This window comes from Diadema antillarum, unplaced genomic scaffold (assembly GCF_040938485.1).
Source record: "Diadema antillarum isolate AM-2024a unplaced genomic scaffold, OU_Dant_1.0 scf00000111, whole genome shotgun sequence".
Lineage (NCBI taxonomy): Eukaryota > Metazoa > Echinodermata > Echinoidea > Diadematoida > Diadematidae > Diadema > Diadema antillarum.
The window spans coordinates 2224423-2240180 of NW_027271000.1; the positions used below are offsets into that span (position 1 = coordinate 2224423).

A 15758-nucleotide genomic window follows, 5' to 3' on the forward strand; every position below is an offset into this window, starting at 1 on the left:
GCGAGGGCCTTTCGCGATCTGCTTTGCATCCTTTTGTAAGCCCTTTGAATTGCCGACTTTTGCTCCCCAATTTCGGGAGCAAAAGTCGACTAATCTGCATGTCTGTCTGCCCGAGCCTGATTTGCATACGGTGAATGCATGCCACAGACCTCCACTGGTGTTCAGTGAAGCATGTGAACAAGCCAGACAACACCAAGACAAAGGATGTGGGGAGCGTGCCATTTCATTGGTCGATCGGAACCCCTTGATATGACTATTCAGTAGGGCTCATGTGTTGTGAATAATAATGTGTGAAGCAGATCTCAAAAGGACCTCGTGCTGTTGCACTGAGCTGGGCTTGCTTCACTCGCCTGTTACAGCGGGAGGGCCTTGACAAAAGACTACATGTACTGTTAATGGAATATACATTGTATCAGGGATCACATTAATTCACAGCTTCACTGATTCAAAGTTGGCATGAGAGAAAACAAGTGGGCAAAATGTCTACTGAGTATTTTTTTTTTTTTATACAGATGTTTGGTATGGATATTTTGAAGCAAAGTAATAAGAGTTGAGAATGAATCAGTGTTTTATAGGATGCAAATGCCAATTAGCTTTTTGAAATAGAAGAATACAATTGGGATACAGATATCAAAGAAAATTCTCTCAGATTTCTTATGGATAAGGCTAAATATTTTGTGGGCAGGTATTTTGGATTCACTATCAAAAGAACAAATCCTCCATATACATTGTACATGTACTGTTATTTTACTTTTACTGAACTGTGCCACATTTCCTTGAGATCATTATTGCAGCTAGAAGAAAATCACATCTATTAACTGTGCTTTCATTTCTGATAGTATTATACACTATGAGTTGGTTGATGTATATATATTGTTTGTTTGTTTTTGTTTTCTTCTAAATCATTGAAATTATCATTTTCTCTGTACATGTATTGTTTATGTGCAAGTTTGGCTAAGTGTTTGGATTATATTTCCAGAGATGATTTATCCTGTCCAAAGACAAGCCAGTGTAAAACCACATTTGAGTTCAGGAAGTTTAGTGTTTTAATTGCTGATCATGACATTGCTGTTCATGGGATATAGATGAGAGAGTATGAAAATACTCTCTTAAAGCCAACAGAGAGTGATGCTGACTCTGTTATTCTCACTGATGTTTAAAGTGGGTGTCTGTCAAAATAGTGTCAGCATGGATGTACTTTGCTTGGTGCTATAAATGCACAATACGTGTATATTGTTTCTTCCTCAAAGACCACTACAGTTTTCAGGAGGGTACTTAACTTGGCAGTGTCTAGTCACAAGTGTATTTGAATTGGGGTCACGTGTGTTGGAGCAATGCGTGCTGAGAGAATAAAGAAGTCATCCTTATTCCAATAAAAACAGAGAAGAGAGAGAGAAAAAAAGGCAAATGTTTGCACGTAGAAGATTTTACATATGTACCTGTACAAGTATTGATAACCTCACATCCATTATCAAATACATGTACAACTAAATAAAATATTCAGTCTTGCATGAGTGGAATCTATGGGAATGATGAAAGTATGTCGATGTAATGACCTCTGTATTAATAAATTTCAATCAGTGGTATGTGCAAATAGAAACCTTTTATTTCATTTTTGTAGTTTTTTGTTTTACAGAGTAGGTCATGGCCTATTTCTCTCTTGATAAAGCTGTAGAAGTGGCTGATTTGTGTGAGGTCGACCAACTATTGGTTTGGTCATCAACCCTTGTACTGCATAGAGAAATCACATGTAGACATTTTGTAAAGTTTCTTGAATAGAGAAAACAGTATATGAAAGTAATAAACACATTGCTGAAAAGTACATTGTGTTGCATTGCTCTTTGCTTTATGCACATAAATCTTTGCTGTGTGAATTACTACTAAGTAATCAACACAAACAGCACATGACATAAGTCCCATTTCCTGTACACAAGTGGCAAAAGCAGGGATGTGTGAGCTTGCATTCAACTTGAATAAAACACGAAATGTTCCTGCCATTCCTTTGTTTTTCTCTTCTGGATAGCATACTCATTTTACAATGAAATCCATTTCAGAGTGATACACATTGTGATGTTTCTTACACATCTTGTGGTATTGTGCAGAACACATTACATTATACCATTTTGTACCTGGTTCTTACATAACATAGGAGGTAATGCTTGAGATTACTTAGCAATGTGTTGCGAGTGTGACTTGTTTTATGTCTTTTCTTTTTCTCTCCTTTTATTCCTAATTCCTCACTGCATGTACAGTACAAACAACTGCTTGCAAGAATACTGCATTTTCTCATGCACATGTATACGGCGCACTTTTTTTCAAAGTGAGAAAATGTCAAAGTTTGTGTGTGCTTAATCCATGAAGACAAGTATATTTTAGCATTGTGCCACAGCAGATAAAGATAGCAGCTCGGATTGGTAGTTACCACTGGTGCCTTTCACTATTCTTAACTTTGATACAAGTAAAAAGAGTTAACTTCTTGGGGAAGAAAATGGTAAAAGCAAATACATGTATTCAGCAAATGCAACAAAATTTGATAAAGCTCTTGAGTGTAATGCTATGGTTGTATATCCATATTGGACATACATCAGTGCAGTGACTTTTGCACAAACATTTAGCAACTTTCTTACCAAAATGAGCTTGAAACTTAGTCATGAAATAGAAAAACTGCTACTTGTGTAAAGGTCTACTTGTTGTCAATTGACAGCACTATGTGGACTTGTGTTCATGGATGTGTGTATGTGTTCACATAACATGCAGCTTCCAACATGTACATGTACTCTCATTCGAAATGTGCACAATCTGCTTCAAAAACATTTTGCCTTCATATCACACTTGACAATAATATGTTGTACATCCATAGATTAGAATGCTGACAAACAGTTGAAGACCAAAGGGAGAACTAGAGCACTTGCACAGGAGACCCGTTCAAGCACATGTATCCCCCGAACCCGTCTCCCATACCCCATCTGGATTACTTTTTAGGCCAGAATGTTGTATAATATGGCAAATGTCACAGGATACAATAAAATCCGTTGAGAAATGAGGCTAGTATGTAGCACATACATAGAATATGACATGTCATCCTATAAAAGTTTGAACAATGAGAGCGCTGGCAATGAAAACTTTTGTTACCTAGAATAACTCCCCATAAACCTCAATAGCAAGTTCGAATAAAATCCGACAAGAAATGTGGCTGATAGAGCATGCACAAGAAATGTGACTGGCATCCAAGATGGAGCACTGAGGGCAACACCACCACAAACTGTTGTGTCCTACATGTATGTAGAATGACCATCCGTTCACCGATCCTTAGCAAGTCTGAATAAAATCCCATGAGAAATGAGGTTACATGTAGTATAGCACATACAAGAAATATGACATGGAATCCTTAAAAGTTGGAATAATGAGGGCGCTGTCAATGGAAACTTTTGTTACCTAGAATAACCCCCCACAAACCTCCATAGCAAGTTTGAATAAAATCCGACAAGAAATGAGGCTTATAGAGCATATACAAGAAATGTGACATGGCCTCCAAGTCGGAACACTGAGGGCGCCGTCACCACAAACTGTTGTGTCCTTCATGTAGAATGACCACCCATACACCTCCTTAGTAAGTCTGAGTAAAACCCAGTGAATAACATTCAAGTTACTGCATAAAAGCATTTTTGCAAATTTTGATATGATCAGGGTGACCTTTGACCCTGTAAAAGGTGGAACAGTGAGGGCAGCATTATCAATAGGTATAGGTGTATAGATTTGACTATGATACATTTACATACCAAATTTGAAAAAAAAAAATCAGTCAAGAAACAAGGCCAGCGTCGCCCACACAAGCAGACCCTGTTAAATTTACCTTTTCATGTATAAAGACGAAACAAGCCAGGGCGCCATCACCAAAAACAAAGGCGTCTTCGTTTTACCATAATACACCTTCATGCCAAATTTGAAGATGATTTAAGAAGAACTGCAGCTAGTAGAGCACTCACAAGAAAATCTCTGCGGTGGACATGGACGCGGACGCAGCGGCGCAACAAGGCCAAATCCATAGTATCCTCCGAACTCTGTTCGGGGGATACAATTATAACCAGCAACCTTTACATTCATCTGAAACCAACCAGCAAGGATAAAAGTAAAAAAGAAAAGAACAAAAATCACACAGAGTATCAAAAGAGAAGAGACGAAAAGACACCAAGATAATAAATAAATGTGCATATCATATGATGCATTTTTATGGCTTGACTGTTTATTCTGTGTAACTAGAAGAGCACAAAAAGTGATTAAAAGCTTGAAGTTTCATTTGCTAAAATGCTCACCATTTTGTTTGGTTCAATTGTACAGATCGCGTGCACCGGCAAACAAAATGGAATACAGTATATAAAGGCAAGGAATAGATATAACGGATGGTTGTGGTGGTATTATGAATCACAAAGAAAACCTAATACAAGTGTTCAGGGGGGGGGGGGTCTGTAGTTTGCATATACAGCTGTCTGTATATATGCATACATATATCGTCGCTGGGGTGACAAGACCTTGAATCTCAAATTTTGGTGAAAATTACTTTTATAGATTAATGGTCAGATAATCGGGTAAGTAATGTCCTGTCCAAATCCTACCCCACAAACGAAGCCACCATGGCATGTCAAAGGAAAGGCTATCCCATTTGATATAGTGCTGTGGCTGCCATTTTTTTTTTTCTTTCTCTCTCTCCTGAACATATGACATTTTTTTAGATACGTTGCCCCAGCGATGATTTTATACTGTACTGTATTGCTGTGTACTCCAGACTTTGATGCACAAGTAAAACAAGCATGGTTTGCCATGGTTTGTACATGACCAATTGCCACATTACCCTAACGAGATCACAAATTCTACAGCAGTAATTGCTGCAAAATCAGGTAATCATTGAAGTGAAACACGAATTGGACGTTTGTTTGTTTGTTTGTTTTTTAAATGAAAGTCTGGTATTTTCATTGGCTCCTGTTTATATTTTTAGTTGTGAAAACGTGCAATACATACCAACATTTAAAAAAAATTAGGAAATGGATGATTAGCAAAGTTCTGTTTAAGGCTTCTGTGATGACAAGTCACATGCAACATTAGAGTTCTCATCATAACCATATAAAAATGAAAGTAACCCCATTAAGAAAAAATGTTGAAATTGTGAAGAAACAGCATAAGTGCACTATATATCATTACGGGGCCATGATAGAAGAAAAAACAAAACAAACAAACCCACAAATATAAATACATGTCTTCAATTCTATCAACCATGACAAAGACAACTTCAACACCAGTGGCGGATCTCTTGGGCTGACAGGTGAAAATGTGATTTGCATAGAAAAATGCCATCATGGGTCAAGACCCCCACACTATGTTTCCAGCACCCTGTATTGGACTCTGCCCAACGTAGTTAAATAGTCAAAAGAATTGTCATTGGGTCAACCCCCCCAGCAAAAAAATAGATTTGCCTATGAACACTTCTTACTTTAACAATTTTTATGTACTTTAATGATTGTCCACTAAACTGTAGAATCTTAACCTGTTTCTCTTGCAATTTTCTGAGTGCCTTCAGTGCCCCCAAAACAAGATTCTTTTTGCCCGTCAACAAAGAATGGACAGGTTGGTAATCCAAAAGCAGTACACGTTTGCTTTCCATGGTCAACTGCATGCACCATGGAACAATGTAGAATATTGATCTGACGTAAAATATGAATAAAGCATGCACTGATAGGCTTGCAAACTCTATTGTTCTACACTGAGGGCACCTAAATGGGGTCAGTGAAAGTCAAAATGTACTGAGCTCAGTCTTAAATTGATGTCTATGTATGTATTCATACAAGTTTTATAGCAAAATAAGTGCACTACTACATTGGATAAAGGAAAATTAGACAAAAATACATGCAGTTTTGATAGTGAAAGAGAACAGATATTGACAGACGAAACTCTATTTTATCAAAGTCATTTTTCTGGTCAGTATAACACAAATAAACATGAATTTAGGCAATGAATGCACTCTTGTCTACATTTTGGTAACCTGATATACAGACAAGGTTCCATTACATCAAATGATGTATTGCCCAGGGGGCAAAAACAAATCGCATGTGTATTAAGCGCATAGCTCTAGCTCACAATACGCGCCACCTGCCTATCACGGGACATGACATGTCCCCCCTCAGAACCTTGTCTATACCATGTTCCCGTATATGAGTCGATGACACAGGAACCTAGTAAACCAGTTTCCCATAAAGAACAGGTTACTATTGGGTGGAGTTTTGTGGACAACCACAGGTTAATGAAACAGCAGAGGGGACATCACAATACCGGTATTCAAGATCACGATGGCAACTTAAATTGCCGCCCATGCATACAAAGTACCAAACACTTGGAATCATATCAGAAGACGCTTTCTGTTTTTTTAGACAACAACCAAAATCCTTCGCAGTTGCAACAGTGACAGGAATGTACAGGTAACTCGAATCACCATTAAAAATTTCTCACAATTTCTCAGCAAGATAGAAAAGTGAACTGAAATATGTCTGACAGTAACAAAAGCTTCAAACACAGGGATCTGACCTACATTTAAATACACTAGTACCATTTGCACCTTCCTGCTGCTTGTGAAATGCTTACAAAAGGCAATGTCTTTATTCAATGATGAGTCATTTTCACAGCAACTTTATGCAGGAAACCCTGAAATGCTTGATTAGTGATTGTTTCAGACTTCAAATGTGCTCTCGGCAGCCACTGCCCTCGCTGAAAGGTAATTAGGGTGTAGACATGATGGCAAAGTTTACTCAGCTGATTCAAAAAGTAGAGCTGAAAATGGTACTTTTGGCCAAGACTTGCTCCTCTACTTGCAGAGATACTGGACAGTTCCTGCTGATCCAACCCTCTGTCTCTTCCTGGTAAGTCCCTGGTAGAAATCTTGAATATCAGTGGCTGTCACAACCTGCACGAGGCAAAAGGAAAGAACAAAAGTTAAGAGCCTGGTTACGTTTCCCCGCAGAGCTACAACAAATTGATGGCTAAGTGCGCTGAACAACATCGACAAGTCTGTGGGCTTACGGAACCATTATGATGAATTCTCTCCCATGAAAAGGATATTCTTGAAATTTAGTTTATAAATATCAATTTTGGATTTTGAGGGAGTTTTTAGTCTGACAGTATTGGTACATGGGCAGCAAATGATGCCTTGTTTTATGATTTGGACGGAAAAATAGGTTTCCTAGTATATCCTTTGTAACAAGTTCCAAATACACTGTAAAATTTTCCATTGCCTGTAATACCATACCGATATGGTTGTCAGCTCTAATGCAGTTTTAGACACATAAAATAATCACATTATGATCATTCAGTACTTCCAAATTGTTGAATATTCTGTGACTTGTAACAAATTGTTCTAATGCTGAAAGTTTCACTTTTCCCTTGTCTTGTAATGAATAGACTTTACCTTGTCAAATCTATGCAGAAATCCTCGTCTTGTCATAATCAAAATGGCACCAACACATTTTACTGCACATCTTACATTAAAAGACAGGTTAGCAGGAACAGGACAATTCCTTAAAGTTGCATAAAACCAGACAGTAAAATATTTCGAAAAATGCCGATATAAGAATCAGTAATAACTACGTTTTGCAAAAAAAAAAAAAAAAAAAGGCTTAAGAAAATCTGAAACAGAAATAAAATTCTAATGTGAACAACAAAGGACTCAAATCATAGAGTATTTTTGTTCTAAACTCTTACTTGCAAAATGCTACCAATGAATATCAAATATTACTATAAACAGATAAAGCATGAGACCACAGAAATGTGGTTTCTAGGAATTGGCAGAGTACAAACAAGAAGCTGAGCTTTTGGGACTTTCTATGACTCTTCTCTCCTGATGCCACGGTTTTGATGTCCGTGACCTTCCATATCTTACATGATGAACTCGGTATGATGAGCTGACTTAGACTGGCTTACCTTTCCTTGCTCAACAAAGCCCTTCAGGAAGTCACTCAAGGCTGATTTCATATCTTGGTAACCTTTCAAAGAGATGAAGTGATCATACTATAAGAACTGAAGTCCATTTCAACGTTGCTTTCAGTCCCTAAGATCTCTAGGTATTGCTTCGCCACAAGAATTAAGTAAGAATAAAACCTTCTGGCAAGAAAGACAATATGAAAACATTAAATTATCAAAAATATTGGGCTATCTGATAAAGCTTTTTATCATATATGAACTCAAATGATTCATATGTCACCTACATTCAACTCAACTGATATATACAGAACTACCACCACTTCACATTGGCCAGCTCCGTTTGTCAAACTGAAACATTCTGCGGCAGATCAATGAGCACGATGGTCACATTCTGCCTTACCATGAAGCATTTCCACTTGCTGGACACGGTTCATGCTGGAGAGTGCCTCCATTCCCTGGTCGTACTGTGACCCCTTGCGCTTGACCTTCCCTCGCTCCTCGTACGCCACCACCGTGTCACCACCGTCTTGCAGGAATGCCACCCCTAGCCTTGCATACATGGCCTGAAGATGACGGGGGGGGGGGGGGGGGGGGGGGGGGGGGGGATTAAGAGAATTCAAGTGCTCAAAGTTTCACATTTGTTTGTTCACCACTGCATCTAGATCACAGTTTAAAATTGTGTAGCACTGTGAGCAAGGAACAAGCCATTTAAGGAAAATATAAAGCCAATCACTTGTGAAATTCATATTTAATTCTAACCCCTTAATCGGGGGTCACATTTCTGGCAAAGTGCACACAAAGTTCTACTCACAGCTCAGGAAATTATAAGTACCGGTACGCCTCAGACAGACTGGTATCATGTGCAGAGAGTTTAAAAGTAAAAGAAATGTGAAAAAGTTAGATTTCTAGTACTGTTGCCTCAGGTTTATTTAAGTTTTACTGTATGGTATCGACCTACCTGACATTCATCACAGGAACAAAGTTTCTCCCTCCATCCCAGTGGCCAGAAAACTGCTCCTTTGCTCTTCAAAATGTCCCTCATGCTCAGCTCAGTCAGTTGACAGAGCCTAGTTCCCTTTTCTTCATCAGCCAGGGCATCAGGGGTTAAATCCTCTTTCATTGACTGGCCATTTCCTTTGGATGCCGATGTAAACTGTTGGTCCCTCTGAGAGGAATGTCCCACATCTTTCTGCTCAGAGGACGGCCTACTGGACAAAGACATATCAGCCTGCGATGTGGAGGCGATGCTAGTCGCTGGAATTGCTTCTGTCTTCGGAGCTAGCGTCTGATTAGTGGCGTTCACAGCTGGCATATCACTCACGCTGACAGCGCAAGATGTCACTTCACACTCCCTGCCCAACTCTTTGCTGGCAAAGACAGTCCTTGCTGCTGTGGATTTTTGTGTAATTTCAGTGGAGAAACCTGTTGATGATGATACGCATTCAGAGGAGCCATCTGCTGGTGTTATTACAGATGGAGGATTCAACAGGGAATCGTTGGTTGGAGACGCAGTGTCTTTTACATCTGTGGAAATGGCATCGTTGGCATTAGCTTTCTCCAGTGCTGTAGTGCTGCTCGACACTACTGCCTCTGTAGTTTGTTGTGTGGTTGCTTCTGGTTTGTTGCTGCAAGATGTGGCTGAGTTGAAGCATGGCGTACCAGAATTTCCAGTTCCATCTGCCGGAGTTGTGCAAGTTGAGAGTCCATTGCTGGCGGGTTCAGCTTTCACTGCCCTGATCTCTGGATTGTCATTGAATGACTGACATGATCTGTTCTGTTCCTGTGAGTGTGATGTCACATCAATATCTGAAGATGTCTCTGCTACGGTCACTCTGGTTTCTGATGGATACAAGACAATATCAGTAAGATTTGGTACAGTATGTATCTTGGCACTGTTCTCTCTTCCATACAAAGTATCAAATCATAATTTGACATCTATAGAAGGAAAACCAGCAGAAGGCACCATATTTAGCCCAATTAGACCTTTTGCCATAACTTTAAATTTTTGATAAGGTAAAGGTAGATATATTATCTTGCAAGGCTTCCAACATAAACTATCAAACTACTTAGAGCTTTCAAAAAGAAACTTGAATGTTAAATGCATCCTTTTAAGTAATGATAATTCCCAAAGCAGGAAGGCTTCCTTATTTTAGTCAGGATGCAAGGATACAATTCATTTTTCAGAGTACTTCCTGCAGAATCCAGGAGACCTGGCAGTTCTATATCATAGTGTGTACACTATGTACCACCTTGCCATTTGAAATGCTTGGCTGACAGTCACCTTCAGGATGAAATTGCATTTCCAGCCTTGAGGTGGAGAATGTCACATTCAGCGACATACCTCGCTTTATAGTCAACAGAGAGTTTTCCATTTACAGGAGAAGTGAAAAATTTGCCTATATTTCTGGATTTCAGATTGACCTACCAATGCTGTGTACCCTGTATTTCCACAGGAAATCACACTGCTTCATGCAGCTTTCGCACACCATCTCTTGATAGTCGCTACTCTCAGGAATTACATCAAGTCCAAGATGCTGTAAAAATAAAACATTGATTAGTACAACTTTTTTTCCTTTGAACCCTAACCACACAATTCAGCACACTTTACTACATAATTTCAAAATCTCCCAGATAATTTGTAACCATATTTACAACAACAACAGTCATCATAATATATTAGAAAGGTAACACAATTTGCATGTATGGACAGTATTCTAACATTGTTCTACATTCTACATACTTGTCTGATATTATTTATCTCGTAACATTCAATTCAATTTTCAATACAAACAAAGCCATAACATCAAGTGAAGAAGTTAGCAAGCAGGACATAGTAGATGTAATGCCATAATTTAGTAAATATTACATATGTTACACAACTATGAATCTGCCAAGGGTGTATGCTGCAATGGGCAATCTATGAGATGGATGTGAATGTAAGTGCTGATGTAGACAGTGCCAGTCACAAGTTCATTAATTCATTATACTCACACGGCCGTGAAACCAGTCTTCGCAAATGACACACTGAATCATCTCGTCCTCAATCTGTGAACACATCAGGGTAAACATGAGTGAGACAGAATCTATTGATAGGCTGGTTTTGTTCAATTTCAAAGATACATCGTAGCTGACACAAACAGGGGCAGGTTTGTCTTAGATTCTCAACACATTCCGAGTAGGGCCTATAGACATAAACAGGGATGGGATACGGTGCTCTGTTATGAGATTATATGACAACTGCTTGCAAATCACTTTTACATGACAATATTTTTTTTTTCAGATATACAGTAGCCTTTTTGATAATGTGGGCAAATAACAACCACTGCAATAGTGCAAATATCTAAAGGATATTGTCATATCGATGTTTCTAATTGGGACACAAAGTAGAGATGGGTCCAAATATCGTGTACACATTAGTTTGGATGTCCTGTATGGAAAACATTTGCTACAGCTATGGTCCTTGGACTTTCCTCTAATATCATATCAATATGATCTTTGTGGACTACAAGTTGTAGATAATACATGACCATACTGCACATCATCAGTAATAAACACACAGGTATATATGTGTGTGTGTGTGCGCGCGCGCGTGCACGCATGCAGATGTGTGTGTGTATCACATCTATGTATAAAACAGCTGTGTAATACCAATTTTACAATTGAATTTATATAGAATCTGTCTGACCAAGTCCTCACTTTGACATGTATTATTGACACAAGTGTCATCAACTAATAGAGCCACTTGCTGGTTACATCAAAAGTATAACTTTCAGACATAATAGTATTGGCACTGCACATTCTAATGTTTCTAGAACCTGTTATGCTCAACACTGTACCTCATCTTCCGGATCTGGATAGGGCCTGTGACAGGTACAATAGAGGCCAGAGAAATTTTGATTGTAGTGATTTTCTGGATTCTCTGGTTGCTTGATCTGTGGTTAAACAAACAATGCAAACAAAACAAACAATTTTGTGGATGCAGTCCTTTCTCCATACTTGTCAATACATACATGTACATGTACTACAAGAAAACATGACAAATCTTCCATTTCTTTCATTCTCTTTCTCATTCTTCTTCTTAAGTCTAACTCATGGTTGATAAAATGTCCCAATCAAAACTGCCCGATTCTTGACTTGACAATGACCAAGTTTCAATTTAATCAAGGGATATCACAAGCACAAAAAAAGACAAAATACACAAACAAAATATGTCAACACATGATTGTGATTACCTTGAACAACTTGCAGGATAACTGAGGGAACTTCGAATTGCCACAGTCACATCTAAAGTTTCTGTAAGTTGTGAAAATGTGCAAATGTGATGTGAATTCATGAAGACAAAAAATTACAAAACATGCTCACCATATCATACATATTATAGATTCACAGCAATGCAGCAAATTAAAACTCTGTTTCATGACTTTATTCTTATAAGTGTGACAAATAAAACCTATTCCAAAAACTAGTATTCTCATATTCATTTTGGGCCATCTTCAGTGCCAAATGCACCATACAGCACAGTATACAAATGACGCACAGGTCTGAGTGCGTCAGTCGGAATTGTGTGCATAAGGTAACTATGGAATGCTTAACCCACGAGGCGAAGCCGAGTGGGTTTAGGCTAAATTCCATAGTTACCGCATGCACACTATATTCCGACTGACGCACGAAAAGACACGTGCGTCATTTGATTTATAGAATGGGCAATTTTCTTGTCAAAAACCCAGTTTTCTATCGTGTTACCCGATGACAAAATTACTGGATGCATTTCCTTTTGGCTTTCCGTAAAGGGCATGCATACCCGTACTTACCGTTTTTACTGGATGCATGGCCAGCCATGCATAAGTTTTTACTGGATGCATGGCCAAGCTGAGTGCGCGAACGCTTGCTTTAGTGCGCGAACCTTTGTTACAAGTACGCGTACTCTTCCTAAGTGCGCGATAACATGTTTACCACTGTGACTCAGCGTGCGGCCAGTAAAAATGAACACATAGCTCTCGACCAATCAGATCGCAGGATTCTCGCTACCCATTCTATAACAGGTATTGTTATAAACTTATACACACTGTCAAGGGAACACAAACTTACCTTTTCGTGTACAACTCTACAAAATCATGGCCATCATGGCACTCGTAGCTGCATGCCAGACATATCCCTGCTGGTGCCTCATTCACACTGCTGCAAGTTTTGCAGGCATACAAAGCCTGCCTCTTGACATAACCCTGTCAGGTGAAGGAGAAATAACCAGTGGCAATAAATTTAATTCATCTTCACTCTCTTTGAAAATAGACAAAAAGCAAAACAGTTCTTTACTTTAATACTTTTGAGCCAAGGTTTTATTTGCTGGCGAAACCATTCAGATTTAAAATTTTAGATCATGACAGCACGTACAGTCTGTAGGGTGTAGATGATATGACAATTTCGAGATAGTACAACGGTAGCGGGAGTCAGCGTGCTTTATGGCGACTGACACGATGCCGATGTGTTGTGCAGCGGCCGGTGCATGCATACAGTACTGTATATGCATGCATTGACAATCAATGACATTTTGTTTGTATGGAATCTACGTGTCTGGTTGGACATATGATATGTAAGTTTACTACTCATCGACCGCCTTTATTTGTAACCAGCACTATTTCACCGAAAATATTCAACAGATTTACCTCAATTTCATCTTTATTTAATACTTTGGGAGAAGATGAATGACTTAGATAATATACTGCTTGCCTAATCACTTGTTTATTGTAATGTTTTGTCATCTGTATAGTCCCATGTATTCTGTAATGTTTTGTTCTGTGATAGTAATTAACAATCGTACCATTTTTAATTGTCAGGGATCAGCCTTTGAAAGGCCTTTATGGCCTATTGTTGATTCCTCCACGTGTTATACATTTATTGCATTGCATCTTGCATAATGTAAGTTGCGCTCACGTAATGCTTGTATGTCTTTTTATCTACCCTGTGGAAATAAATAAATGAAATGAAGATACCGCAGATCCTTACCTCATGCTCAGATCGTCGCTCCGTATCCTACACAAGATGTACGCATGCGCACGTAAATCTCGGCGATAAACACACGGGAGTTGTTTTTTTGTTTGCCCATGGTACAGGTAGCTCATTCTTTAAACCGACCGCCTGTTTTCCCATTGAAAAGCATGTAAATCCAGTGAATGGGTAAATATGTGTAATAACAATAATTACGTGTAGGCCTCTAGTATACTATTATTATGAACTATTTAATGAGGATCTTCTTCAATTGTTTTTCCTCATGTTTCCTCAGATTATGTGAATGTATGGTTATTTACCTCTCTCGCTCTCTGGAGCTCTGCTCTGTAGGCTGTATCCCCTAATTTTTCTCGATTTGTATTCATGTTCGAATGTTCCAGCGTATTGTGCCCCGTCCCACGCGTATTTTTTATTTTATACGCGAGAAAGCTATTGCGCGAGGGTGGTCGATCTAAAAATAGGTGGTCGATAAATGTTGGATGATCCTGACGATCGGATGACACACGTAGCGTAGTAGACTTACTACAGTTAAACTCGCATAAGTCGATCTTCTCGGGACTGAGCAAAACACATCGACTTAGGCGAGTTTCGACTTGTGCGTAAGTCGAAAAAAAATCGACTTACAGTTACACCACGCGTACACATGTATAATGTACATGTATGTTGTCTACTCTGGAGCCGAGAGCTGGAGCGGTGTGCCCGATATTTGCCCTTCATCAAGACACTTTATCCACATTGAATATTACAGTTATTCATTTCAAAAATTAAGAGCAAACATCTGACCTTTATTCTACTTTCTAGCATCGCATTTAGCCGATTGTTACCGCTGTTCATTTTCAACACTTAAGGCAAACATCCGGCTTTTTTTTTTTTTTGGTGGCCCGGCGTGCGTTTTTGGTGACCCCGATTGCGTATTAACCATTCGCGAAATCGTGATTCGATTCGCGAAAAGACTCCGCCAAGTATATAAGGCATAGATCGCTACACTCGGCAGGGGCTACCGGTACGTCGTCCTTTCACCAGGTCTGGGTAACGGAAGCCAAAATCTCGTGTGATTTCTTGCATTACCTATCGTTAATGTCAACGAAACATCGTTAATTTGCGCTTGTTATCGTTACTCATCGTTACTACAAAAGTTAATTTTCCCGATCATTAGTTTGCGTTGATAACGATTCAGGTGAAACCGCTTGCGTTTCTGAAACGTTAATGTTTATTGACGCAAAAGGTTCTTTTGATAATGCTGTATGTAAACAAAAACTGGCGTCTCGTGATTTTGACTGTGATTTATTACACAATAAAATCTTATTCGACTTAGGCACAGTGAATTCAATGTTTTTTCCGTGAAAGTGTTCTTGGAATTTCATCGACTTAGGCGAATATTCGACTTAAAAAATTCGACTTGTGAGTGAATTAATACACGTAAGTCAATGGGGAAAAATCGGGACTTTTTAAAATCTTCGACTTGCGCGATTATTCGACATATGCGACGTCGACTTAGGCGAGTTTAACTGTATATCTAACTGCGGCATAAATTTGGATAGGTGGGACTACAGTAAAGTGTAGGTAAAGCAAGCACTGGAAGCAGACTCGGGAGCAACTTCGTTTGATCAGGGGTTAATCATGTCTTGCTAACTCACCAAGGGGTATGTACAACATTTATCATCGCTGTCACCTAGGACGGCAGCTGCTTCCTCTTCGAGTTCATTACCCTCTTCTAGAACATCCAGCATAGAAACGACGACTGAATCGTTTTCTTCAGCCATGTCTGACTGTAAATTTTATACCAATGA

At 39.0% G+C, this 15758-nt stretch overlaps 1 protein-coding gene across 1 annotated transcript; it reads right to left on the reverse strand.

Annotated features, from left to right (window-relative positions):
• Positions 1–5703: 5703 nt before the first annotated feature.
• Positions 5704–12239, reverse strand: LOC139719477 (putative E3 ubiquitin-protein ligase UBR7). Its single transcript, XM_071630893.1, has 8 exons — positions 12195–12239; positions 11799–11894; positions 10954–11007; positions 10388–10496; positions 8921–9801; positions 8363–8525; positions 7963–8024; positions 5704–6949 (listed from the first exon to the last, which is right to left on the reverse strand). Exons 3-8 carry the CDS (start codon positions 10993–10995, stop codon positions 6851–6853), a joined length of 1356 nt encoding a protein of 451 aa, XP_071486994.1. The 5' UTR covers positions 10996–11007; positions 11799–11894; positions 12195–12239; the 3' UTR covers positions 5704–6850.
• Positions 12240–15758: the final 3519 nt, after the last annotated feature.

Excerpts from the sequence above, each read along its gene's own strand:
- LOC139719477 (XM_071630893.1), bottom strand. The coding sequence starts at position 10,995 with ATGATTCAGTGTGTCATTTGCGAAGACTGGTTTCACGGCCGT. Across the intron at positions 10,497-10,953 it reads AAGACTGGTTTCACGGCCGT|CATCTTGGACTTGATGTAAT; the intron begins GTGAGTATAATG and ends TTATTTTTACAG. Across the intron at positions 8,526-8,920 it reads GTTCCTGTGATGAATGTCAG|GCCATGTATGCAAGGCTAGG; the intron begins GTAGGTCGATAC and ends CGTCATCTTCAG.